General features: G+C 43.5%; 2 protein-coding genes across 2 annotated transcripts; both read left to right on the forward strand.

Annotated features, from left to right (window-relative positions):
* The first annotated feature begins 787 nt into the window (after nucleotides 1–787).
* Nucleotides 788–4,233, forward strand: LOC123443983 (malate dehydrogenase 1, mitochondrial-like). The gene is made up of 7 exons (XM_045120568.1): nucleotides 788–1,168; nucleotides 1,245–1,418; nucleotides 2,063–2,231; nucleotides 2,328–2,389; nucleotides 2,865–2,989; nucleotides 3,105–3,222; nucleotides 3,858–4,233. Exons 1-7 carry the CDS (start codon nucleotides 935–937, stop codon nucleotides 3,996–3,998), a joined length of 1,023 nt encoding a protein of 340 aa, XP_044976503.1. The 5' UTR covers nucleotides 788–934; the 3' UTR covers nucleotides 3,999–4,233.
* A 913-nt stretch (nucleotides 4,234–5,146) lies between these two features.
* Nucleotides 5,147–13,442, forward strand: LOC123443982 (GDSL esterase/lipase At1g28600-like). Its single transcript, XM_045120567.1, has 5 exons — nucleotides 5,147–5,461; nucleotides 5,577–5,795; nucleotides 10,269–10,417; nucleotides 10,530–10,806; nucleotides 12,974–13,442. The coding sequence occupies exons 1-5, from the start codon at nucleotides 5,182–5,184 to the stop codon at nucleotides 13,252–13,254; spliced, it is 1,206 nt and encodes a 401-aa protein (XP_044976502.1). The 5' UTR covers nucleotides 5,147–5,181; the 3' UTR covers nucleotides 13,255–13,442.
* Nucleotides 13,443–20,047: the final 6,605 nt, after the last annotated feature.

A 20,047-nucleotide genomic window follows, 5' to 3' on the forward strand; every position in this document is an offset into this window, starting at 1 on the left:
GGTGGATCCCGACCCTTTTCGACGGAATGGTTCAATTTTTAGATATTTCTTTGAGTTTTGTTAGGTTTTATGTCTTACTTAGGAAGACAAGACGCCAAATGCCCCCCCAAGATGGAATAAGGTTCTTCTAGCCTAGCCCCCGCTTCAGTAGTCTGGCTAGCATCATCGGTAGGCGTGTGGAGGTGTTTCTCCGATGGATCCGTCTTTGATGGATTTCTCGGATCTGGTTATCGTTTGTCTACGTTCGTGTGCCTTTAGATTGGATCCTTTCAATCTACGTTACCCTTCATCACCGACGGCTGCTATTTTAGTGCGTTGGTTCTATGGAGTCTTAGTACGACGACTTCTCGACTATTTACTACTCCCTCCGTTTCAAAATTCTTGTCTTAGATTTGTCTAGAAATTGATGTATCAAAATACTAAAACGTGACTAGATACATTCATACATAGACAAATCTAATACATGAATTTTGGGACGGAGGGAGTACAACAAGTTTTGCCCGAACTGACGAGGGAGGGGCGATGACGGCGATACGCCTTCGGCTCAATTGAGTGCTTATAATCGTTGCTAGGTGGTTCACGGATTCTAGATGTGATTTTTATTATCTCTCGTGTTCGTTATACAACAAAGATGAATATATCATTTAAAAAAAACCTAATATCAAGGTTCAATGCACATACATGTTTTTTTATTAGTTTTTAAAAGTACTCATAGGAAAGAAAAATCCCGGAAAGGTTGGATCGGAAATGGTTATCTCGAAACCCTCAAACACTTTCTCATAACAGCTTTATTGTTTAAGATCATCCCATCCATCCATCACTTTGCTGGCCCCGTCTATTATACACTACCAAAACATCAGCACCCGCCGTCCGTCCACACCCCTCCCTTCGCATCTATCGACCCAGATCTCACGCGACGCACAAGCCAGCGACGATGAGGCCCTCGGTGATGAGATCCGCCGCGCAGCTTCTCCGCCGCCGCAGCTACTCCTCCGCGTCCGGGCAGCAGGAGCGGAAGGTGGCCATCCTCGGTGCGGCCGGTGGCATCGGGCAGCCGCTGTCTCTCCTCATGAAGCTGAACCCCCTCGTCTCCTCCCTCTCTCTCTACGATATCGCGGCCACCCCGGGCGTCGCTGCCGACGTTTCCCACATCAACTCCCCTGCCCTGGTACCCCACGGCCGACATCGTCCTCCTCGCGCTGCTCAGTTCGGTCGGATCTAACGCATGGTTTGGGCTTTCGCAGGCCAAGGGGTTCATGGGGGACGATCAGCTCGCGGAGGCGTTGGATGGGGCCGACCTGGTGATCATCCCGGCCGGCGTCCCGAGGAAGCCCGGCATGACCAGGGACGACCTCTTCAACATTAACGCCGGCATCGTTAAGAACCTCTGCACCGCCATCGCCAAGTACTGCCCGAACGTAAGATCCTCAACTCTCGTCAAAATTTAGATCTGTTGCTCGCATGGTTGATTGTTCTGGCTACCGTGGGTGCGTGGCCTCGCTACAGATCTATCTAGTTCCTATTCAAGACGTGGACATTGCGCAAGTATGATTCGATGTGTAGAAATTGTATATGGTTTGGTTATCAGCGCGAAGACCAATACTTATCTGCTGAATATGCACAACATTTTGCTCTATCACGTGTGCCTTTTCTAGGCCCTTGCAGTTTTTCTCCTGTTAGACAGTGTGGTTCACTGGTATATTCATTTTGTTTGTTGCAATGCTACCTGCATTTGAATGTTTTTGTGTATTAGCCTGGACAAACGAAAACTAGGTCAGTGTTACTCTGGATTGCCTGGCTGTTTTCTCTTCAAAGTTACATTTTCTTATGTTTATAAATCTCATGCCCATTCGTCAAACCTGTTGTCTGAGGATCCATATGGCCCATTCCTTCATTTTTTTTTAACCAGGCTGTTAGCTCCAATGCATAACGTGTCCATTTTCAGGGTATGTTATGTTAGGAAATTGGTATATGATACATTTAAAAACCGAAGTTCCTCCTTTGTTACTTAATTTTGTTTGTATTCATCTTTCTGTGAATTTGATGTATTTCTGTATTGTAGGCTCTTGTCAACATGATCAGCAACCCTGTGAATTCAACTGTTCCAATCGCTGCTGAAGTTTTCAAGAAGGCTGGAACGTATGATGAGAAGAGGTTGTTTGGTGTGACCACTCTTGATGTTGTTCGTGCCAGGACTTTCTATGCTGGGAAGGCTAACGTACCTGTTAATGGTAAGTGGTAACAGTATGATCTAGTTGACTGGTAGAGAATAAAAGAATAGTATGGTTGCTGTATTTTTGTCCTTTAACTGGAGTTTTTTTTGGCAGCTGTGGACGTTCCTGTTGTTGGTGGTCATGCTGGTATTACCATCTTGCCACTGTTCTCCCAGGTATGGACTTTTGTAACGTAATAAATAATTCAACACCATTGTCAACAGTATTCTACATTATAGGGCATTAAACCAGAAATGGGGAGCAGAACTGGGTGTTCGTTGGATTCTTGTTTACTGTATTATTCTAGGACTTTCATAGTCAAATTATGCCGAGTAAAGAATTAAGTTTCTCTGCTCCGATAATGTTCTTGTACTTGAAATGTAAAGTGATCATCTCCAAACAAAAGATCAGACGTATTCTATTATTCTTGCTCATGAGTGAGTGCATTTATGTTGACAACTGGACATATGAGTGTGTAGCTAGTTTAGTGTAATGTAAACACCATTTTTACCAAAATTATGAAAGTAAATATGGTCTATCTAGGTTTATCTTTCTGGTTATTAGTAATTGTGAAGTAGTTGAATATTGTGCATTTGTGCTATCACCCTAATCCTAATAACTCAACTGAAGGTAACTCTTTTTTTTTAACAGGCAACTCCTTCAACTAATGCATTGTCTGCTGAAGAAATCAAGGCTCTCACCAAGAGGACACAGGACGGTGGGACAGAAGTCGTTGAGGCAAAAGCTGGAAAGGGATCTGCAACCTTGTCCATGGCGTAAGTAAAAGAAAAAGGATAAAAAAATCGTGCAAACTGGGGATTGTGTGCCTCTTCTCTAGCAACTTAGTACCATTTTTTTACTTGTTTTGCTTCTTTTTTTTTACCTTTGTAGGTATGCTGGTGCAGTTTTTGGAGATGCATGCTTGAAGGGTCTGAACGGAGTTCCTGACATTGTTGAATGCTCCTATGTGCAATCGACTGTCACCGAGCTGCCATTCTTTGCTTCCAAGGTACATGCGTACTTTGTTATGTGTGTCGTGTACTGCAGTTGTTATTTTATATGATTTCATGACGTAAATCTAGATGGCTCCAAATTTGATGTAGTATGAAAGATATTCTTCTCTAGATTTGTGCAGTGGTTGCTTATCATGCATATGATTTTGTATTGCAATCTCTTTGATCATGTTATGCCTGTTGTTAAGCTTTGTTTTCTGACTGGCTGGGTTGTTAAATCCTTTTTGATCGTTTTGTGTTTGTGATTTATTTAGTGGTAATTGATGTTGGACTTTTATGGCATTGTTATGAATCGATTGCAAGTACTGGTGCAAAAAATTAGCCTTTTGACACACTTTTTAATCAACTTGCCATTTTTGCCATGTTGTATTTTGATTGATACAAAAACTCTTTGAAACAAGGCTCTGCAAGCATCTGCTCAAGTATTCTTACTGTGCATTGAATCTGCTAGAGTATTCTTCACACTGAATTATGTTCAAGTGAACTTATCTCACCTTTATGTGATGCTTATTGCCCAAGGCAGTGTGATCGACTTGCTGTACCCTGTGTGGTCTTGCTGTTGTTTGTTCGCTTTACAAACTGTTGACGCTGGTCATAGAAGGGAATTTCATTATCCACTGATGTAACACAGGTGAGGCTTGGGAAGAATGGAGTCGAGGAAGTGCTCGGGTTGGGTCAGCTGACGGAGTTTGAGAAGGAAGGGTTGGAAGCTCTCAAGGGCGAGCTCAAATCTTCAATTGAGAAGGGCGTCGCATTCGCAAATGCAAGTTAGTTAGGCCATTTTGCAGATTATAGCAAACCCAGGTCTTGTTGAGGGGTCTGTTGGTTTGGTCCAGTTCTTTTTCTGCCCATCATGTGGGCATGGAAGATTTGAGCTTTACAATAAGATTTCCGGCGGCGTAATGCCACACATAAACATAACTTGTACGAGAGGAAGCTAGTTTTGTGTCAAGCTTTGAACTGGCAATGAACAATTGCTGATGCGTGGAAAGTTATTTGTTGTTCAACCGGTCTGCTTGCAATCTGCTGATGACTTTTGTTGTGCTTTCAGTTAGTTCCATGATTTATTTTACCACCTCTGTCCCACAATATAAGATGGTTTTGCAAGCTATAATATCTTTATGCTCTAGTACTGCTAATCAATTGTGGGCAGTATTTGATTCTCCACTCTATGAAAGCAAAGTATTGGTGTTCCAATCGATCTATTCCTTTTCTGTGAACAGATTCTCATGTCGGCCCATGGATAGGAGGATTATTTATATCGCTTTTGCAATAATTTCTATAACGATGTTGACGACGGTGATAGTCCTGCTCCTTTACCTCTCGCATTGTATATAACCTGGGCTAGTATGATGGGGGAAAAATGGACAGTTTTTTTTTTTACACATTGGCTGGTTCACGTTTAGTCAGCAATGTGCATGCCGAACAAGTGTTAGATTTTTGTGTGTTGGGGGAAAGGAGCTTTTCATTCGTCAGCCATGGTGATTACATTCAGAGATGAGTTGATACTGTATTTGAGAACTAGTCGTAATTATCTTTCACCAATGTGTAGATGCAAGTGACAAACGATTTTTCTCTCAAAAAAAAAAAAGAAAAGTGACAAACGATTTTCTAGTTTCAGGATGACAGGTATACATCGCTAGCGTCTGGGAGAGTTCATGACGAATACACTTTTTCCTACGATCAAGCTACGATTCCAGATCCGTCCCCGTGCTGTACCTAGGATCTGGTGTACACGCAAGAAAAAAGAAAGTAAAGTAAAGTATGCTCTCATTTTAAGGGAGGATCAGAGGGTACGCCTACGAACTAGGAAGGCCGCTGATTTGTGGGCCCCGTGTTCTATCTATCTCAGGCTCCTTGACCATTCTTTTGGAGTGGAGACGGCAGTCCCGAAGTTTATAAAAAGGCAGAAAGTCGCACCCCTGCACGCCTCCTCGAACAGAAACTGACAATACATGGCTTCCTCTGCCTCCGTCTCCGGGAGAGGAGGAGGCCTCCTCTCGCCGGCCGCGGTGCTGCTAGCGCTAGCAGTGGCCCAGGCGCTGGGGGCTCCCGCGGCGCCGTGCGTCCCGCGGGTGTTCAGCTTCGGGGACTCGCTGGCGGACACGGGCAACTTCCCCTTCCTCTACGGCAACGACTCCCGCGAGCCCGCGCTCAGAACGCCCTACGGGGAGACATTCTTCCGCCGCGCCACCGGCCGCTTCTCCGACGGCCGCCTCATCGTCGACTTCATCGGTAAGGCGCGCACCACCACCACCACACCGCACCGCTTCGCGTCCATTGATCGCGCGGTGTACTGTATATATATAACACTAATTTGAATTCTGAAACTCGCGTGGGCGTGCCGCAGCGGACACCATGGGCCTGCCGTTCGTGCGGCCGTACCTGAGCGGGCGGACCGCGGAGGACTTCGCGTCCGGGGCCAACTTCGCGGTCGGCGGCGCCATGGCGCTGGCGCCGGACTTCTTCCGGGGGAGAGGGGTGCCCATGGGCGACCGCATGCACCTCGGCGTCGAGATGAAATGGTTCCACGACCTGCTCGATCTGCTCTGCCCCGCCGACCGGGCTGGTAATCCCAAATTTCACTTCCTTCTCTTTCTCCTTGTCCACGCAAGCCTTTTGACCTGACCTTTTCTGCTAGAAAAATTCTACCGGTAGTGGTAGGTAGTGATGACATTAAGTAGACTCCCAGTATATGTTGCAGAAGATGTTGAAATTTGTACTGCTTCAATTTTTCACCACAAATCACCATCACATCTGTTGGTTGGTCTGCTTCAACAACAACAACAACAACAACAACAACCAAGCCTTTCAGTCCCAAACAAGCTAGTTGGGGTAGGCTAGAGTTGAAACCCATAAGATCTCGAAGCCAAGTCATGGCTGTGGAACGTGGATAGCTAACTTCCACACATCCCTGTCCATGGCTAAGTCTTTGTCGATATTCCAAACCTTCATGTCTCTCTTAACGGACTCCTCCCATGTCAAGTTTGGTCTACCACGACCCCTCTTAACATTCTCAGCACGCTTTATCCGTCCGCTATGCACCGGCGCTTTCGGTGGCCTCCGTTGAATATGTCCAAACCATCTGAGACGATGCTGGACCAGCTTCTCTTCAATCGGTGCTACCCCAAGTCTCTCTCGTATATCGTCATTCCGTACCCGATCCTTCCTTGTGTGGCCACATATCCATCTCAACATGCGCATCTCTGCTACACCTAACTGTTGGATATGTCGTCTCTTGGTTGGCCAACATTCCGCGCCATACAACATCGCAGGTCGGATAGCTGTCCTATAAAACCTGCCTTTTAGCTTTTGTGGCACTCTCTTGTCACAGAGTACGCCAGAAGCTTGGCGCCACTTCATCCACCCAGCCTTGATTCGGTGGCCCACGTCTTCATCGATATCGCCGTCCTTCTGCAACATGGACCCCAAATATCGAAACGTGTCTCTCTTCGGTACCACCTGCCCATCAAGGCTAACCTCTCCATCCTCGTGCCTAGTAGCACTAAAACTGCACCTCATGTATTCAATTTTAGTTCTACTAAGCCTAAAACCTTTCGATTCTAGAGTCCGCCTCCATAACTCTAACTTTCTATTAACCCCCGTTCGGCTATCATCGACTAGCACCACATCATCCGCAAAGAGCATACACCATGGGATATCTCCTTGTATATCCCTTGTGACCTCATCCATCACCAAATCAAAAAGATAAGGGCTCAAAGCTGACCCTTGGTGTAGCCCTATTCTAATCGAAAAGTCATCGGTGTCGCCATCACTTGTTCGAACACTTGTTACAACATTATCATACATATCCTTGATGAGGGTAATGTACTTTATTGGGACTTTGTGTTTCTCCAAGGCCCACCACATGACATTCCGAGGTATCTTATCATAGGCCTTCTCCAAATCAATGAACACCATATGAAGGTCCTTCTTTTGCTCCCTGTATCTCTCCATCAGCTGTCGTACCAAGAAGATGGCTTCCATGGTAGACCTCCCAGGCATGAAACCAAATTGGTTTTTGGTCACGCTTGTCAACCTTCTTAAGCGGTGTTCAATGACTCTCTCCCATAGCTTCATAGTATGGCTCATCAGCTTGATTCCACGGTAATTAGTACAACTTTGAACATCCCCCTTGTTCTTAAAGATTGGTACTAAAATACTCCGCCTCCATTCTTCGGGCATCTTGTTTGACCGAAAAATGAGGTTGAAAAGCTTAGTTAGCCATACTATCGCTATGTCTCCAAAACCTCTCCACACCTCGATGGGGATACCATCAGGACCCATTGCCTTGCCTACTTTCATCCTTTTTAACGCCTCCTTAACCTCACACTCCTGGATACGTCGCACAAAGCACATGCTGGTATCATCAAAGGAGTCGTCTAGCTCAATGGTAGAGTTGTCAACCTCTCCATTGTAAAGGTTGTCAAAGTACTCCCGCCATCTACGCTTGATCGCCTCATCCTTCACAAGAAGCTGATCATCTCCGTCCTTGATGCATTTGACTTCGCCGATATCCCTCGTCTTCCTCTCCTTAATCTTGGCCATCTTATAGATGTCCCTTTCGCCTTCCTTAGTGTTTAAACGTTGGTAGAGGTCCTCATACACCCGACCTCTCGCTTCACTCACCGCCCGCTTTGCAGCCTTCTTCGCCACCTTATACTTCTCCATGTTAGCTGCACTCCTGTCCATATATAGGCATCTGAAACAGTCCTTCTTCTCCCTAATAACCTTATGGACGTCATAGTTCCACCACCAGGTGTCCTTAGCTTCCCTTCTACTTCCCTTGGTCACCCCAAACTCCTCTACAGCGACCTTCCGCAAGGAGGTCGCCATACTCGTCCACATCAAGTTTGCATCGCCTCCTTCCCCCCGAGGGCCCTCCTTAATGACCCTCTCCCTGAAAGCCTGGGATGCCTCCCCCTTGAGCTTCCACCATTTCGTTCTAGCGACTTTGGCGCGCTTATCCCGTTGGACACGAATCCTAAAGCGGAAGTCAGCAACCACAAGCTTATGTTGAGGGACAACACTCTCTCCAGGTATCGCTTTACAATCAATGCAAGCACGTCTGTCTTCTCTTCTAGAGAGGACAAAATCAATCTGGCTAGAGTGTAGACCACTACTGAACGTCACTAGATGGAATTCTCTCTTCCTAAAGAGGGTGTTAGCTACAACCATGTCGTAGGCTAGAGCGAAGCTCAGGACATCTTCTCCTTCTTGGTTCCTGATGCCATAGCCAAAGCCCCCATGCACCCTTTCAAAACCTGTGTTAGATGTACCCACATGGCCATTGAGGTCTCCTCCTATGAAGAGCTTCTCACCAATAGGTACCCTCCTAACCAAGTCCTCCAAGCCTTCCCAGAACTCCCTCTTGGTGCTCTCATTGTGGCCTACTTGCGGGGCATACGCGCTGATAACATTGAGGACTAAGTTCCCAACTACCAGCTTGACAAGGATCATCCGGTCCCCTTGCCTCTTAACGTCCACAACTCCATCCCTAAGGCTCTTGTTGACCAAGATGCCTACTCCATTCTTGTTTGAAGTTGTCCCCATGTACCACAACTTGAAGCCGGTATCCTCCACCTCCTTCGCCTTTTGTCCCTTTCATTTGATCTCTTGGACACATAGGACATCAAAACGCCTCCTCACCGCCGTATCAACTAGCTCCCGTAACTTACCCGTCAGGGACCCTACGTTCCAGCTACCTAAGCGTATCCTCCTAGGCTCGGCTAACTTCCTTACCCTCCGCACTCGTCGAGTCAAATGCGAAGACCCTTGCTCATTTTTCACTACACCGGGGCGTCGGTGCAGCGCGCCACTAAGGATGCGGCGACCCGACCCTTGCTCACTTATCACCGTATCCAGATCAAGATACGGCGCGCCACCAAGGGGGTGACGGCCCGTCCCTTGCCCATTTGGCACCACACCCGGGTTCCGATGTGGCGCGTCGCTAAGAGGGTTACGCCCCAACGAGTTTCCTTTGGGTTTCATCTCCATAAGAGTGGCTGGGTTTTTCACGTTGGCTCGCCACGCCTATCACAACCCTCCTCCTTTACCCGGGTTTGGGACCGGCTATGCTGAGACAACATAGGCGGAGTATCTGTTGGTCTGCTTCATTTTAATAAAATGGGGCAGGGGGGGAACCCCTTTCATTCAAAAAAAAAATCACCATCACATTATATGTAAAAATTAGAAAGTATACTCCCTCCAATTTGTAAAAAAAAATGGATTGGAGGGAGTATACTTTCTAATTTTTACCTATTTGTACTAAATCAGCGACATTAATATGGATTGGAGGGAGTATATTTTCTATTTTTTACCTATTTGTACTAAATCAATGACAATTAATATGGATCGGAGGGAGATAACTGGAAGTCTGGAACGGATATGATACATTAATTTCAGAAATCAAATACTCTGCAAGAGGAAATATTATTTGTATTTCTGCATTATGATGGGACTGGAAATAAATAGTAGCAACTTTGCTTTGGGGAATATTTTACAGCTCTACCAGAAATGAATATGTGTAAAGAGATTTATATGAGATGATTATGAAGTTCCTAGAACAGATATGATACAATCAATCACTGGAACATATATGATACTCCCTCCGAACCAATTAGTACAAAGCTGTACTAAATCAACGTCAGTCAATACTAAATCAGTGACAATTAATATGGATCGGTGAGAGTATATTAATTTCAGAAATCAAATACTACTCTGCAAATAAATATTAATTGCAATTCTGCAGGACTGCAAATAAATACTACACTGTAACTGCCTCCTAGGAGGATTGTAACAAACCCTCTCTTTTTAATACAATGAAACGCAAAAGTCTTTTACTTTTTCTCGGAAAAAAAACTTGTAGTAACTTTGCTTTCAGGAATATTTTACAGCTCTACCAGAAATGAATACCTGTAAATTTTAATGTGAGCCCGTGGATGTTCAACTACTGTAGAACGCATAAATACGGTACTTCCTTGATAGTTTTTAACCTAAATGCCTTTGTTACATATGGCTAACAACAGTGTTTCTTAAACAGATTGCACCGGCATGATGAATCAATCTCTCTTCTTGGTTGGAGAAATTGGGGGCAATGATTACAACATACCTCTTCTCTCTAGGGTTCCCTTTGAGAAGATTCGCACGTTCACTCCGAGTGTTGTTGCCAAAATTTCTTCTACAGTCACTGTGAGTCATTTACTGCTGCTTCAATAGTTGTCGCCACTGTTACTACTTGAATCATAACTCAAGAAATAGCAAAGGAGTACATATTTAGTAATTCACATAAGTTCATTTACAGGAGTTGATTGGTCTGGGAGCCAAAACATTGGTTGTTCCTGGTAACCTCCCCATCGGATGCGTTCCAAACTACCTGATGATATTCAAGAGTGATAAGAAGGAAGATTATGATCCAGAGACTGGTTGCCTACGGTGGATGAACGAATTCTCAAAATACCACAACAGACTTCTCATTGATGAATTGGAAAAGTTGCGCAACCTTCATCCTGGCGTGTCAATAATCTATGCCGATTACTATGGAGCTGCTATGGAGATCTACCGTTCCCCCGAACAATTTGGTGAGTTCCTTTTACTTTATAGTTTATATATTAACTTGTACTCTCTCCGATCCATATTAGTTGTCGTTTGATTTAGTACAACATCACCGTAGGGAGTAGGATACAAGAAATTGACATTTATACTACTCCCTCCATTCCATAATGTAGTGCGTCCGCGCTTTCCGAGATTTAAGTTTGATCATAAATTTAACCATCGTGGGCAACTGCGGCGGGAACAAAAATCATTGAATTCATATTTGAAAGAAGTTTCCAATGGTATAACTTTTGCTCCCGCCGCAGTCGCCCACGTTGGTTAAATCTACGGTCGAACTTAAATCTCGGGAAGCGCGGGCACACTACATTATGAAACAAAGGGAGTAGTACATATCGCTTTCTAAATCTCATTAACCCAACATCACTTTTTTTTATAAAGGATGCTTTTATTGATTCATAACGTTGCATCAAGGAGGTACAAGCATAGTGAGTTCACACCTGCCTCTCCATAGCTAGGATGCACACAACTGCCACATGCACACACACAAAAGGAAGGCAAAAAACATAGGCACACACGACAAAATAATGCCTGCTAGGCTACAATACCATCCATGTTGGGTAAAAACTTCCTTCACTACCTGCTCAAGCACCCCCCCCCCTCCCCCCGCGCGCGCACGCGCTCTGAGCAGCTGTCGCTACTATGATCACTGAAGAATAGACCACGAATGTAGCCAATGTGTACACTGGCAGGTAGCATGTGGTGTAGAGTATAAATTTTGTTGTTGTTAAAAACCAGATCGTTTCTACATAGCCAAAGTGACCAAACCAAAGTTGTCGCTCCCACCAGGATAAGAATTATAAGCTGCTGTCTTAGGAAGCTACTTTGCCGAAGGAAGGTTGTTTGGCAAATTGGCTGTTAGAGTTGTGGCCGTGAGCTGGAATTAGGTCTAAGATGCCCCTACAATCCTGAGAGAATGTTTATTTGCTAATATATCTTGTAATGAGTATATTTTTTGTGGTTTGAACTGTAAACGGCATATTTTGAGCAGAATCAGATGATTCAGATATTTACGTGGCTTAACGAATGTAATTTACATGTCTCTAATTAGACTATAATTAGAGCACACCAAAAGGCATGATATTAGTTCGACGGTCCATTGTGTGCAACTAGCAACAACCAACTTAGGAGAATAAATAAAATGCTACAACTTGAATTAGTGTATCTATCGTGCTCTCCCAGCCATCAAAGAGTTGGCAATCCTGTCATGGTCATTGGACAATGTTAATGTTAATTTCATGCACTGATAAAGGAGCACTGAAGAACTAGTTTGTAGTATAATGCTAGCGGTAGGCTATTTATCTTCTTCATAGCACTTCTCATGTAGTAAAAGGCAAAATGACTAGAAAACAGGAGTTGGATAGAAGTAGGCAGTATCTCCAGAAAAGACAAACACAGAATGGTGACAATGCAAATAGCCAACTACATAATGGGAGTGTGTTTAATTGGGTTTCTTATGAAATAATCTTACTAGTAACACAATCAAATCACCATTGAGTAAACATATCAGAAACTTTCAGAAATGCCGTCGTTGTAACATCAAGTACAACTTGGTTTTGTTTTGGTAACATAAGGTGATATCAGATACAGTAGCATTATTTACTCTCAAGAATTTCCTTCTGTATGTTTATTCAGTGTCCATGTGGCTACTCTAGCCTAAATACATGATATGTATTAAACATGACATCACTTTGATTGAGCTTCAGATTTGATACGGCAGCTACTTTCTTTTTTTCCGAAAATCTGATAGGAGCACTGTCAATTCCATTAGAAGAGCAGAAAAACGAACTTAGATCAGGCAAAAGCCGCATTTATGAGGCTTTGCCTTGATAAAAGGAAGAAAGTGATCATGGAAGCTAGCCCCCCTCATCCTGTACAACCCTGGAAAAAGCTAACTCCTTCAACCTCACCATTTCTTTGATCCGAACGTGTTGTCGCTAACATCCTTAAAGATTCTGGCGTTTTGGTTTCTCCAAATCTGCCAATCGCTGTATGAGACGATAACACTTCCTGGCAGCTACTTTCACTACATAAACAAACTAAATGCTTTAGTGCTCCAGGAACACATATACTCATCGACAAGAACATGTTTTCCTAGTTGATACCATGCTTAACATTAATACATCAATTACTCAGGGATCGATCATCCTTTAGCAGCATGCTGCGGTGGGGGAGGACCCTATGGTGTGTCCATGACTGCAAGATGTGGATATGGAGAATACAAGGTGTGTGATGATCCACAAAAGTATGGATCATGGGATGGTTTCCATCCCTCAGAAGCTGCATATAAGGGCATCGCAATTGGCCTTCTAAGAGGAACATACACACAGCCTTCAATTTGTACCACCATCAGTTCATGTCCACAACTTACTGAACTCGGCTCTTCCGTTGAATACAAGGTCCTCTATGACTTGTAGCTGTAACTTATTTTTTTGTTGCTATTGATTAATTATAGAAATATGTTTGGTTAGAGATGTACATATTGTGACATTTTGCCTAATTACAGAACTGCAGCACTGTTGTACACCTCACGGTTGTTGCTCAAGTGATTGGCTGGCTTTTATTTTTCCTTCACTTTTTATAGCAAAGGTTTTATACACTGTTATTCTGTTGATTCGCCCTCATTTTAATAAATTTTCTTTCCTATAATTATTTGGTTCTAACTTCGTAGGGTCCTGTTTTCCCCCATGTTGTTTAAGAGGAAGTAAACACATCGGTTGCTCATCTTGGCTGGTTGGCTGGTGCGGCTGAAATGTTGGTTCATCAACTTCTAATTATTCTCTCCTTCACTGTGAAATGTAAATCCATTCCACCGAATCACCGATTGATGCGTTAGTTAACATCTAGTTGTTCTATCAAACAGAAAAGTCTGTTGCTTTTCAGTGTCGTTGTTGGTTCTTTTGCTGCTTTGGTAACTCATGTTATTACTTTGTCTGTTTGTCACACTATATAGGGATCATCCCTGATCTCCCATATAGTGACCATCCCTGATCTCACATCACATTCTTCTAGTAGCACGTGGTAACAAATGCTTGAAAAAAGCTTCCCAGGTTCAATTTTACTTGAACATTCTCATGCCTTTGTGTTGAGTTGTGTTCTTAGAAACAACAAGGGATTTACAACTTCACATAAACTAAGGGCGATTGTCAAAACCTACAAATAGTAACAAGACATGAAGGAATGTCATGGTATCACAAATCCAAGAAAAACGAGAATGCTTGGATGCTACAGATAAAAATGCAGTAATTTCAGGTGTTGCCCGATCAAAAAGAGAAGGGAGAGTGAAAGAAGCAAGCTACATTGAAACTTTGAAAATAATTCTCCCATGAGGTTTGAGCTCATGTTTGGTTTTCTTTAAATTTGTATAAGAAAACATTACTGTGTGAAATTCCTTGAACAAGATTTTTTGACATGCGATTGCAATCCACCACTTCTGCTCCAAAATGCATGCCTATTTGCTTCCTAATTCTCCATATATGAGATAATTTTGTTTGATTAGATGGTTTGACCCCTCATGACATTACAAGACATGTTTTGCCACCCTCTCCATCTTGAATCTCTAGCTCTACCATTGACATTTTCCGATAAATGAAGGTTGTTGGTATGCTGTGGCAACACTTATCGATTCTGCCTTTGGGAAAGTCTAACATGGGTAAGGGGAATATCTGGATGCGGAATTAGGGCATCTCTAAGGTGGACCCGCAAACCCCCCGCATCTGTCCACACCGTGATGTCCGGACCGCGGGAGCCATCCAACATGGAACTATATCGGTCCGCGGGGCGGTCCGAATGCGATTTCTCCCGCAAACCGGAGACAAAAATGGGGGAGCTTTACGGGAGTCCGAACACGAGAAACGTCGCTATCCTACACTCCTGGCCCACCCCAAACCCTTCTCGGACCCTGATGAGGACATCCCCACTAATGTTACACCCACATCCCCACCAGCTACACATATTGGACCAGTTACTAAAGCTCGCGCATGCCAACTAAATTATCAGGTACTTCCGTTTCTTGGAAATCCTTCTAATGTTCATGAACATATGTTGCTGCCTAAATTAGATACTTTTGTTTTACTTATGAATGAAGGACCTAGCATGAACAAGAAGGATGACCATTAGAGCGTGGTCAAGCATGGAGAAGAAGGTGCGCGCGCGAGAAAGAACAATGGAGTTTCTAGTGGTGATTTTTGCATTTCGAAGCCGCCATAATGAGAGCATGAAGGCCTGAACAAAATATACAAGATGTCACCTCGTAATTTTCGTTCATAGGCTATTATAGGTCTTACGTCGCTTTATTATTGGGCCAGGCGCATGTATTTTTGAAGTACCACATAATAGGTTGTTTTTAGAGTCCGTATGTGTGAGGAAACCGAGTTAGGGTTGGTTTCGGACCCCTCCTCCAAGGGGTCACGAAATCCCCCTTCTATCCCCCATATATACAACCCTTAGTATGCCGTTTAGACTTGTGTTTTGTTTACATTAAAAGTTCATCCTAGCTGTAACTTCGCGTCCTTCGTTTGTGTTCTACGACCAGGCCAAGACGTCAATGGACCCTGTTTTCATCAATAAAGCTTTCCTCTTATATTCGCAATATCCACACTGCAATTTAATTTTATTACTTGTTCTTCGTTTACATGCAGGAAATAGACCTTAGTGGTCAAGTTGATCATGCTCCAGCGTGGTCAATAACCTCTCGGAGTTGGTTTAGGGATTGCTAAGGCGCGACATCCTCACATGTCCATAGTCGGATCATCAAAGTATACTGCACCAAAAACGATAGACACCATCTCATCTGAAGACGGGACACCTTTGCCCCTATCAAATGGTATTAGATTTCCAGTTTGCTCGATGAGATTTTCCAGTATTTCATAGTCTAGATCGCATGTGTTCCTCATACCTACAATCCACGAAAAAGCCACAAAAAATTAGAGTTAGTTCATCATATTCGAACTAATGTGAGCCTTTTGCAATTTTTTTCCAGTGTTTTGCTTTGTTGAATTTGCGGTTGCATCGTTGTGTCGAGTTACTGATCTTAGCATCTAGCTAGTCTTTTAAAGTTTCAGTTCTATTCACAAGTTGTCACGCTGCCGCCGCACCATCTTCATCGCCGCTACCATATATCACCACCACACCACCGTCATCGCCACTGCCATATTCCATCACCACACAATCGTCATCACCATTGCCATATACCACCACCACATCATCGTCATCACGGCTCAATATACGACCACCACACCATCGTCATCACTACTGCCATATACCACCACCACAGATCCGCCACTAGTCCGAGTTCCACCAGATTCATCTCCGGCACCAGTTCGAATCCAATATTTGCTTCTCTGTTTTTGATTTCCAGATTACGCCCTAGTATGTGTCGTGGGCAAGTCAGACTCCCCAGCTTCCTTGCTACCCGCAGAAGAAAAATAGTTCTAGTTTAAAAAAACCAAGTCTAGAAAATTCTAGCTAGGCAGTTTCAAACCATTTGTAGACTTTTTCGAAAAAATGGTTGTAGAGCAAAAAAAAGAGATCCAGAGTGTGCTCCTCTCTTGTTTATGTGCAATGCCGTGATTTTGATTGTGTTCTAGGCTCGCGTCTTTAGCACGGTCTAGCCTAGTACCAGCACAATACAGTCGTTGAGCATTTATTCAACTTTGCATATGTGAATTGATTATTGCTGACCCTTTTTGCTACCATATTATAAGCCATCCTAGCCCCACATACATCTACATCGTGTGTTTCATGCCACCCAAAAATCGCTCCATCCAAGCTTTGAGAGTTTTGATTACAATGATTGTTGATCATCGCCTGCTATTGGGTAAGAACTGATAAGAATTTGAGATTTTTTTGACGGATTTGTGACACACAACCACAACTAGAACTACTTTCTATCAGTTAGTAGGTTCATATTCTTATGTGTTCCTATAGATGCTAACCATGATAGGATCACAAGCCGACGAGAGCTACAAGAGCATAACAAACAAGGACCTCCATGATAAATTTCAACAAATGATGGGTGAACAGGTGCAAGACTTGGTGACCAGCCTTGGAGAGGCCAGGGAGAAGCTAGATGGTTTGGAGAAGACGCTCGACACCAAGATGGATGCTAGATTCAATGAGGTACTTGCACGTCTACCACTACCAGTTGCACCTATCGTACCTCAACAACAACAACAACAACAAAAACAACAATAACAACAACAACAACAACGACAACAACAACAAAAACGCTCAAATTTCGCGGGACGAGCACAATGTGTGCCTATCGACCAAGGCCAAAATTCTGGTGTCATTGCTACTGCTTCTGCTTATGTGGCCATTGTTGCTACTGTTGTTTAGCAGAATAAAGATTATGATGGTGATTACGATGATGAGGGAGAGGTTGCTCCAAATCAGCACAAGGGGCAACCACCACCACAAGCACCAGGTCGTCCACGTGGATACAATCGAAATGGTAGGGCTACACCACCCCTTCAGGTACTGGATCCTGACCATCTCCTTAAACTTAAATTTAATATTCCGACATTTGTGGGTAGATATGTTCCTGATATATACCTTACTTGGGAGTTAGAAACAGAACAACATTTTACATGCTTACAAATTTCTGAGGATAGACGTGTTGCTACTGCTGTTTGTGCATTCACTAGTTTTGCTTGTGTTTGGTAGTCTGAACATTGTAGAATACGTCATGATAATATCCCTGCTACTTGGGATGCTTTGAAAACTGCTATGCATACTTGTTAGGTTCCACCATATTATCAACGTGAATCACTTAAAAAATTGCAGCGTTTAGACAAGGAAAACATTTATGTAAAATAACATTATCAGGAATTGCAAACTGACATGATTAGATGTGGTATTGTTGAAGAAAATGAAGCTATGCTTGCATGTTTTATGGGTGGATAAAATAGAGAGATTCAGACTATTTTAGAGTATAAGGAGTATAACACTCTCACTCATTTATTTCATCTTGCTTGCAAAGCTGAACATGAAGTGCAGGATCGACAGACAATGGCAAGAACTAATTTTTTTGTAGGTCAAACTTCATCATGGACGCCATGTACCTCATCTACTTCCACACGCCATGCTGAAGCACCGCCTACTTCAACTACCATCTCCAACCGAGATATTAGGAAACACACACCTCCACCACCATCCGCCAAGAGCACACCTTCTGGGCCTGCACAGAGCTCTTCTTCACCATTGCATCAACATGGCAAACACATGAGATTATATGTCATCGTTGCAAGGGTGGAGGTCACTATGTGAGAGAATGTCCATCCAAGCGTATGATGGTTGTTACCAAGGATGGTGGATATGACTCCGTTAGTGATTATGATGAGGAGACGTTGGCTCTTATTGCAAGTGAAGAATAGGGTGTCGAGGGTACTGAAAAAGAGACACAATACATGGCTGCTGAATATGCTGATACATATGAAAATTTAGTTGCTCAACGTGTTTTAAGTGTGCAGGTTACACATGCTGAGCAAAATCAGAGGAACGACTTGTTTCATACAAAGGGAGTTTTGAAGGAATGTTCTGTTCGCGTCATCATCGATGGAGGGAGTTGCAACAACTTGGCTAGCATGGAGATGTTGGAGAAACTGTCTCCCACGACCAAACCACACTCTCATCCTTATTACATTCAATGGTTCAACAATAGTGGCAATGTTAGGGTAACATGTATTGTTTGTGTGCATTTTAACATTGCTACATATTCTGGCTATGTTGGTTGTGACGTGGTACCCATGCAAGCATGCTCTGTTTTACTTGGTAGATGATACATCTCCAACGTATCTAATTTTCCAAACACTTCTGCTCTGGTTTTGACCTCTAATTTGCATGATTTGATTGAAACTAACCCAGACTTATGTTGTTTTCAAGAGAACTACCTTGGTGTTATTTTTGTGTAGAAATAGAAGTTCTCAGAATTGGACGAAACTTTTTGTGAATTATTTCTCACATTTATAAGGAATTATGGAGCAAAGACCTACCATAGAAACGCTGTCAGGGGGCCACAAGCCAACAGGGTGCCCGCTAGGCCGCGCCCTAATGGCTTGTGGGGCCCACGTGTCTCCTCTGACCCTAATTCTAGTCCTATAAAATCACATCTTCGGAGAAAAAACCAGAGAGAAGTTTTCATTGTGTTTCATGAAACGGAGCCGCCGCCACCTCCCGTTCTTCCTTCGGAGGGCTGATATGGAGTCCGTTTGGGGCTCCGGAGAGGGGGATTCATCACCGTCGTCATCACCAACCCTTCTTCATCAACACCGCCGGGAGTGAGTAATCCCTTTGTAGGCTTTCTGGACGATGGTGGGATTGGATGAGATTGATCATGTAATCGAGTTAAGTTTGATAGGGCTTGATCCCTAATATCCAGTATGTTGTGAGATTGATGTTACTATTACTTTGCTATGCTTAATGCTTGGCACTAGGGTCCAAGTGCCATGATTTCAAATCTGAACCTATTATGTTTCCATGAATATGAGAGTGATTTGGATCCTATCTTGCAAGTTGCAGTTACCTATTACCTGTCTTGATTTGCATACCCCAAGGTGACAATAATTGGCGTTCTTTTGAGTGATTGTCGTAGTTTGAGGAGTTTATGTATTCACCATGTGTTAATGCTTTGTTCCAGTTCTCTATTAAAAGGAGATGACTTTCCAATAAGCATTACAGACTGATCACATGGTACTCTCTCTAAGCCCAATGGACCTTCCTCTACTACGCCATGAAGAAAAGTTGGATCGATGTGTTATAAGCCATCACCGTAGCGGAGAGGAGATATATGGCTTATCGATTTCTAGTTGTCAGCATAGGTACTATTTTGGTACCAACATGCCAAGCTAGCGGAATTCTTCACACGGAAACAACATATTGAACTTGGAAAGGATCGTTTCAACTAAAAAGTCTATTTATGTTAAATGCTATGTTATGTTTTTTCCGCTAGGTGAGTAGATACGAATCGAGGTATTAAGGAGTTCATGTATTCATCATGTGTTAATGATGTGTTCCGTTTGTCTATTAAAAGGAGGCATTAATATCCGTTAGTTTCCAGTAGGACCCCGCTACCACGGGAGGGTAGGACAAAAGATGTCATGCAAGTTCTAATCGCAAGCACATATGACTATATACGGAATACATGCCAACACTGTATCGATGAATTGGAGCTAGTTCTGTGTCACCCTAGTGTGTAACTGTTACATGATC

The sequence above is a fragment of the Hordeum vulgare genome, chromosome 3H, assembly GCF_904849725.1.
Source record: "Hordeum vulgare subsp. vulgare chromosome 3H, MorexV3_pseudomolecules_assembly, whole genome shotgun sequence".
NCBI lineage: Eukaryota > Viridiplantae > Streptophyta > Magnoliopsida > Poales > Poaceae > Hordeum > Hordeum vulgare.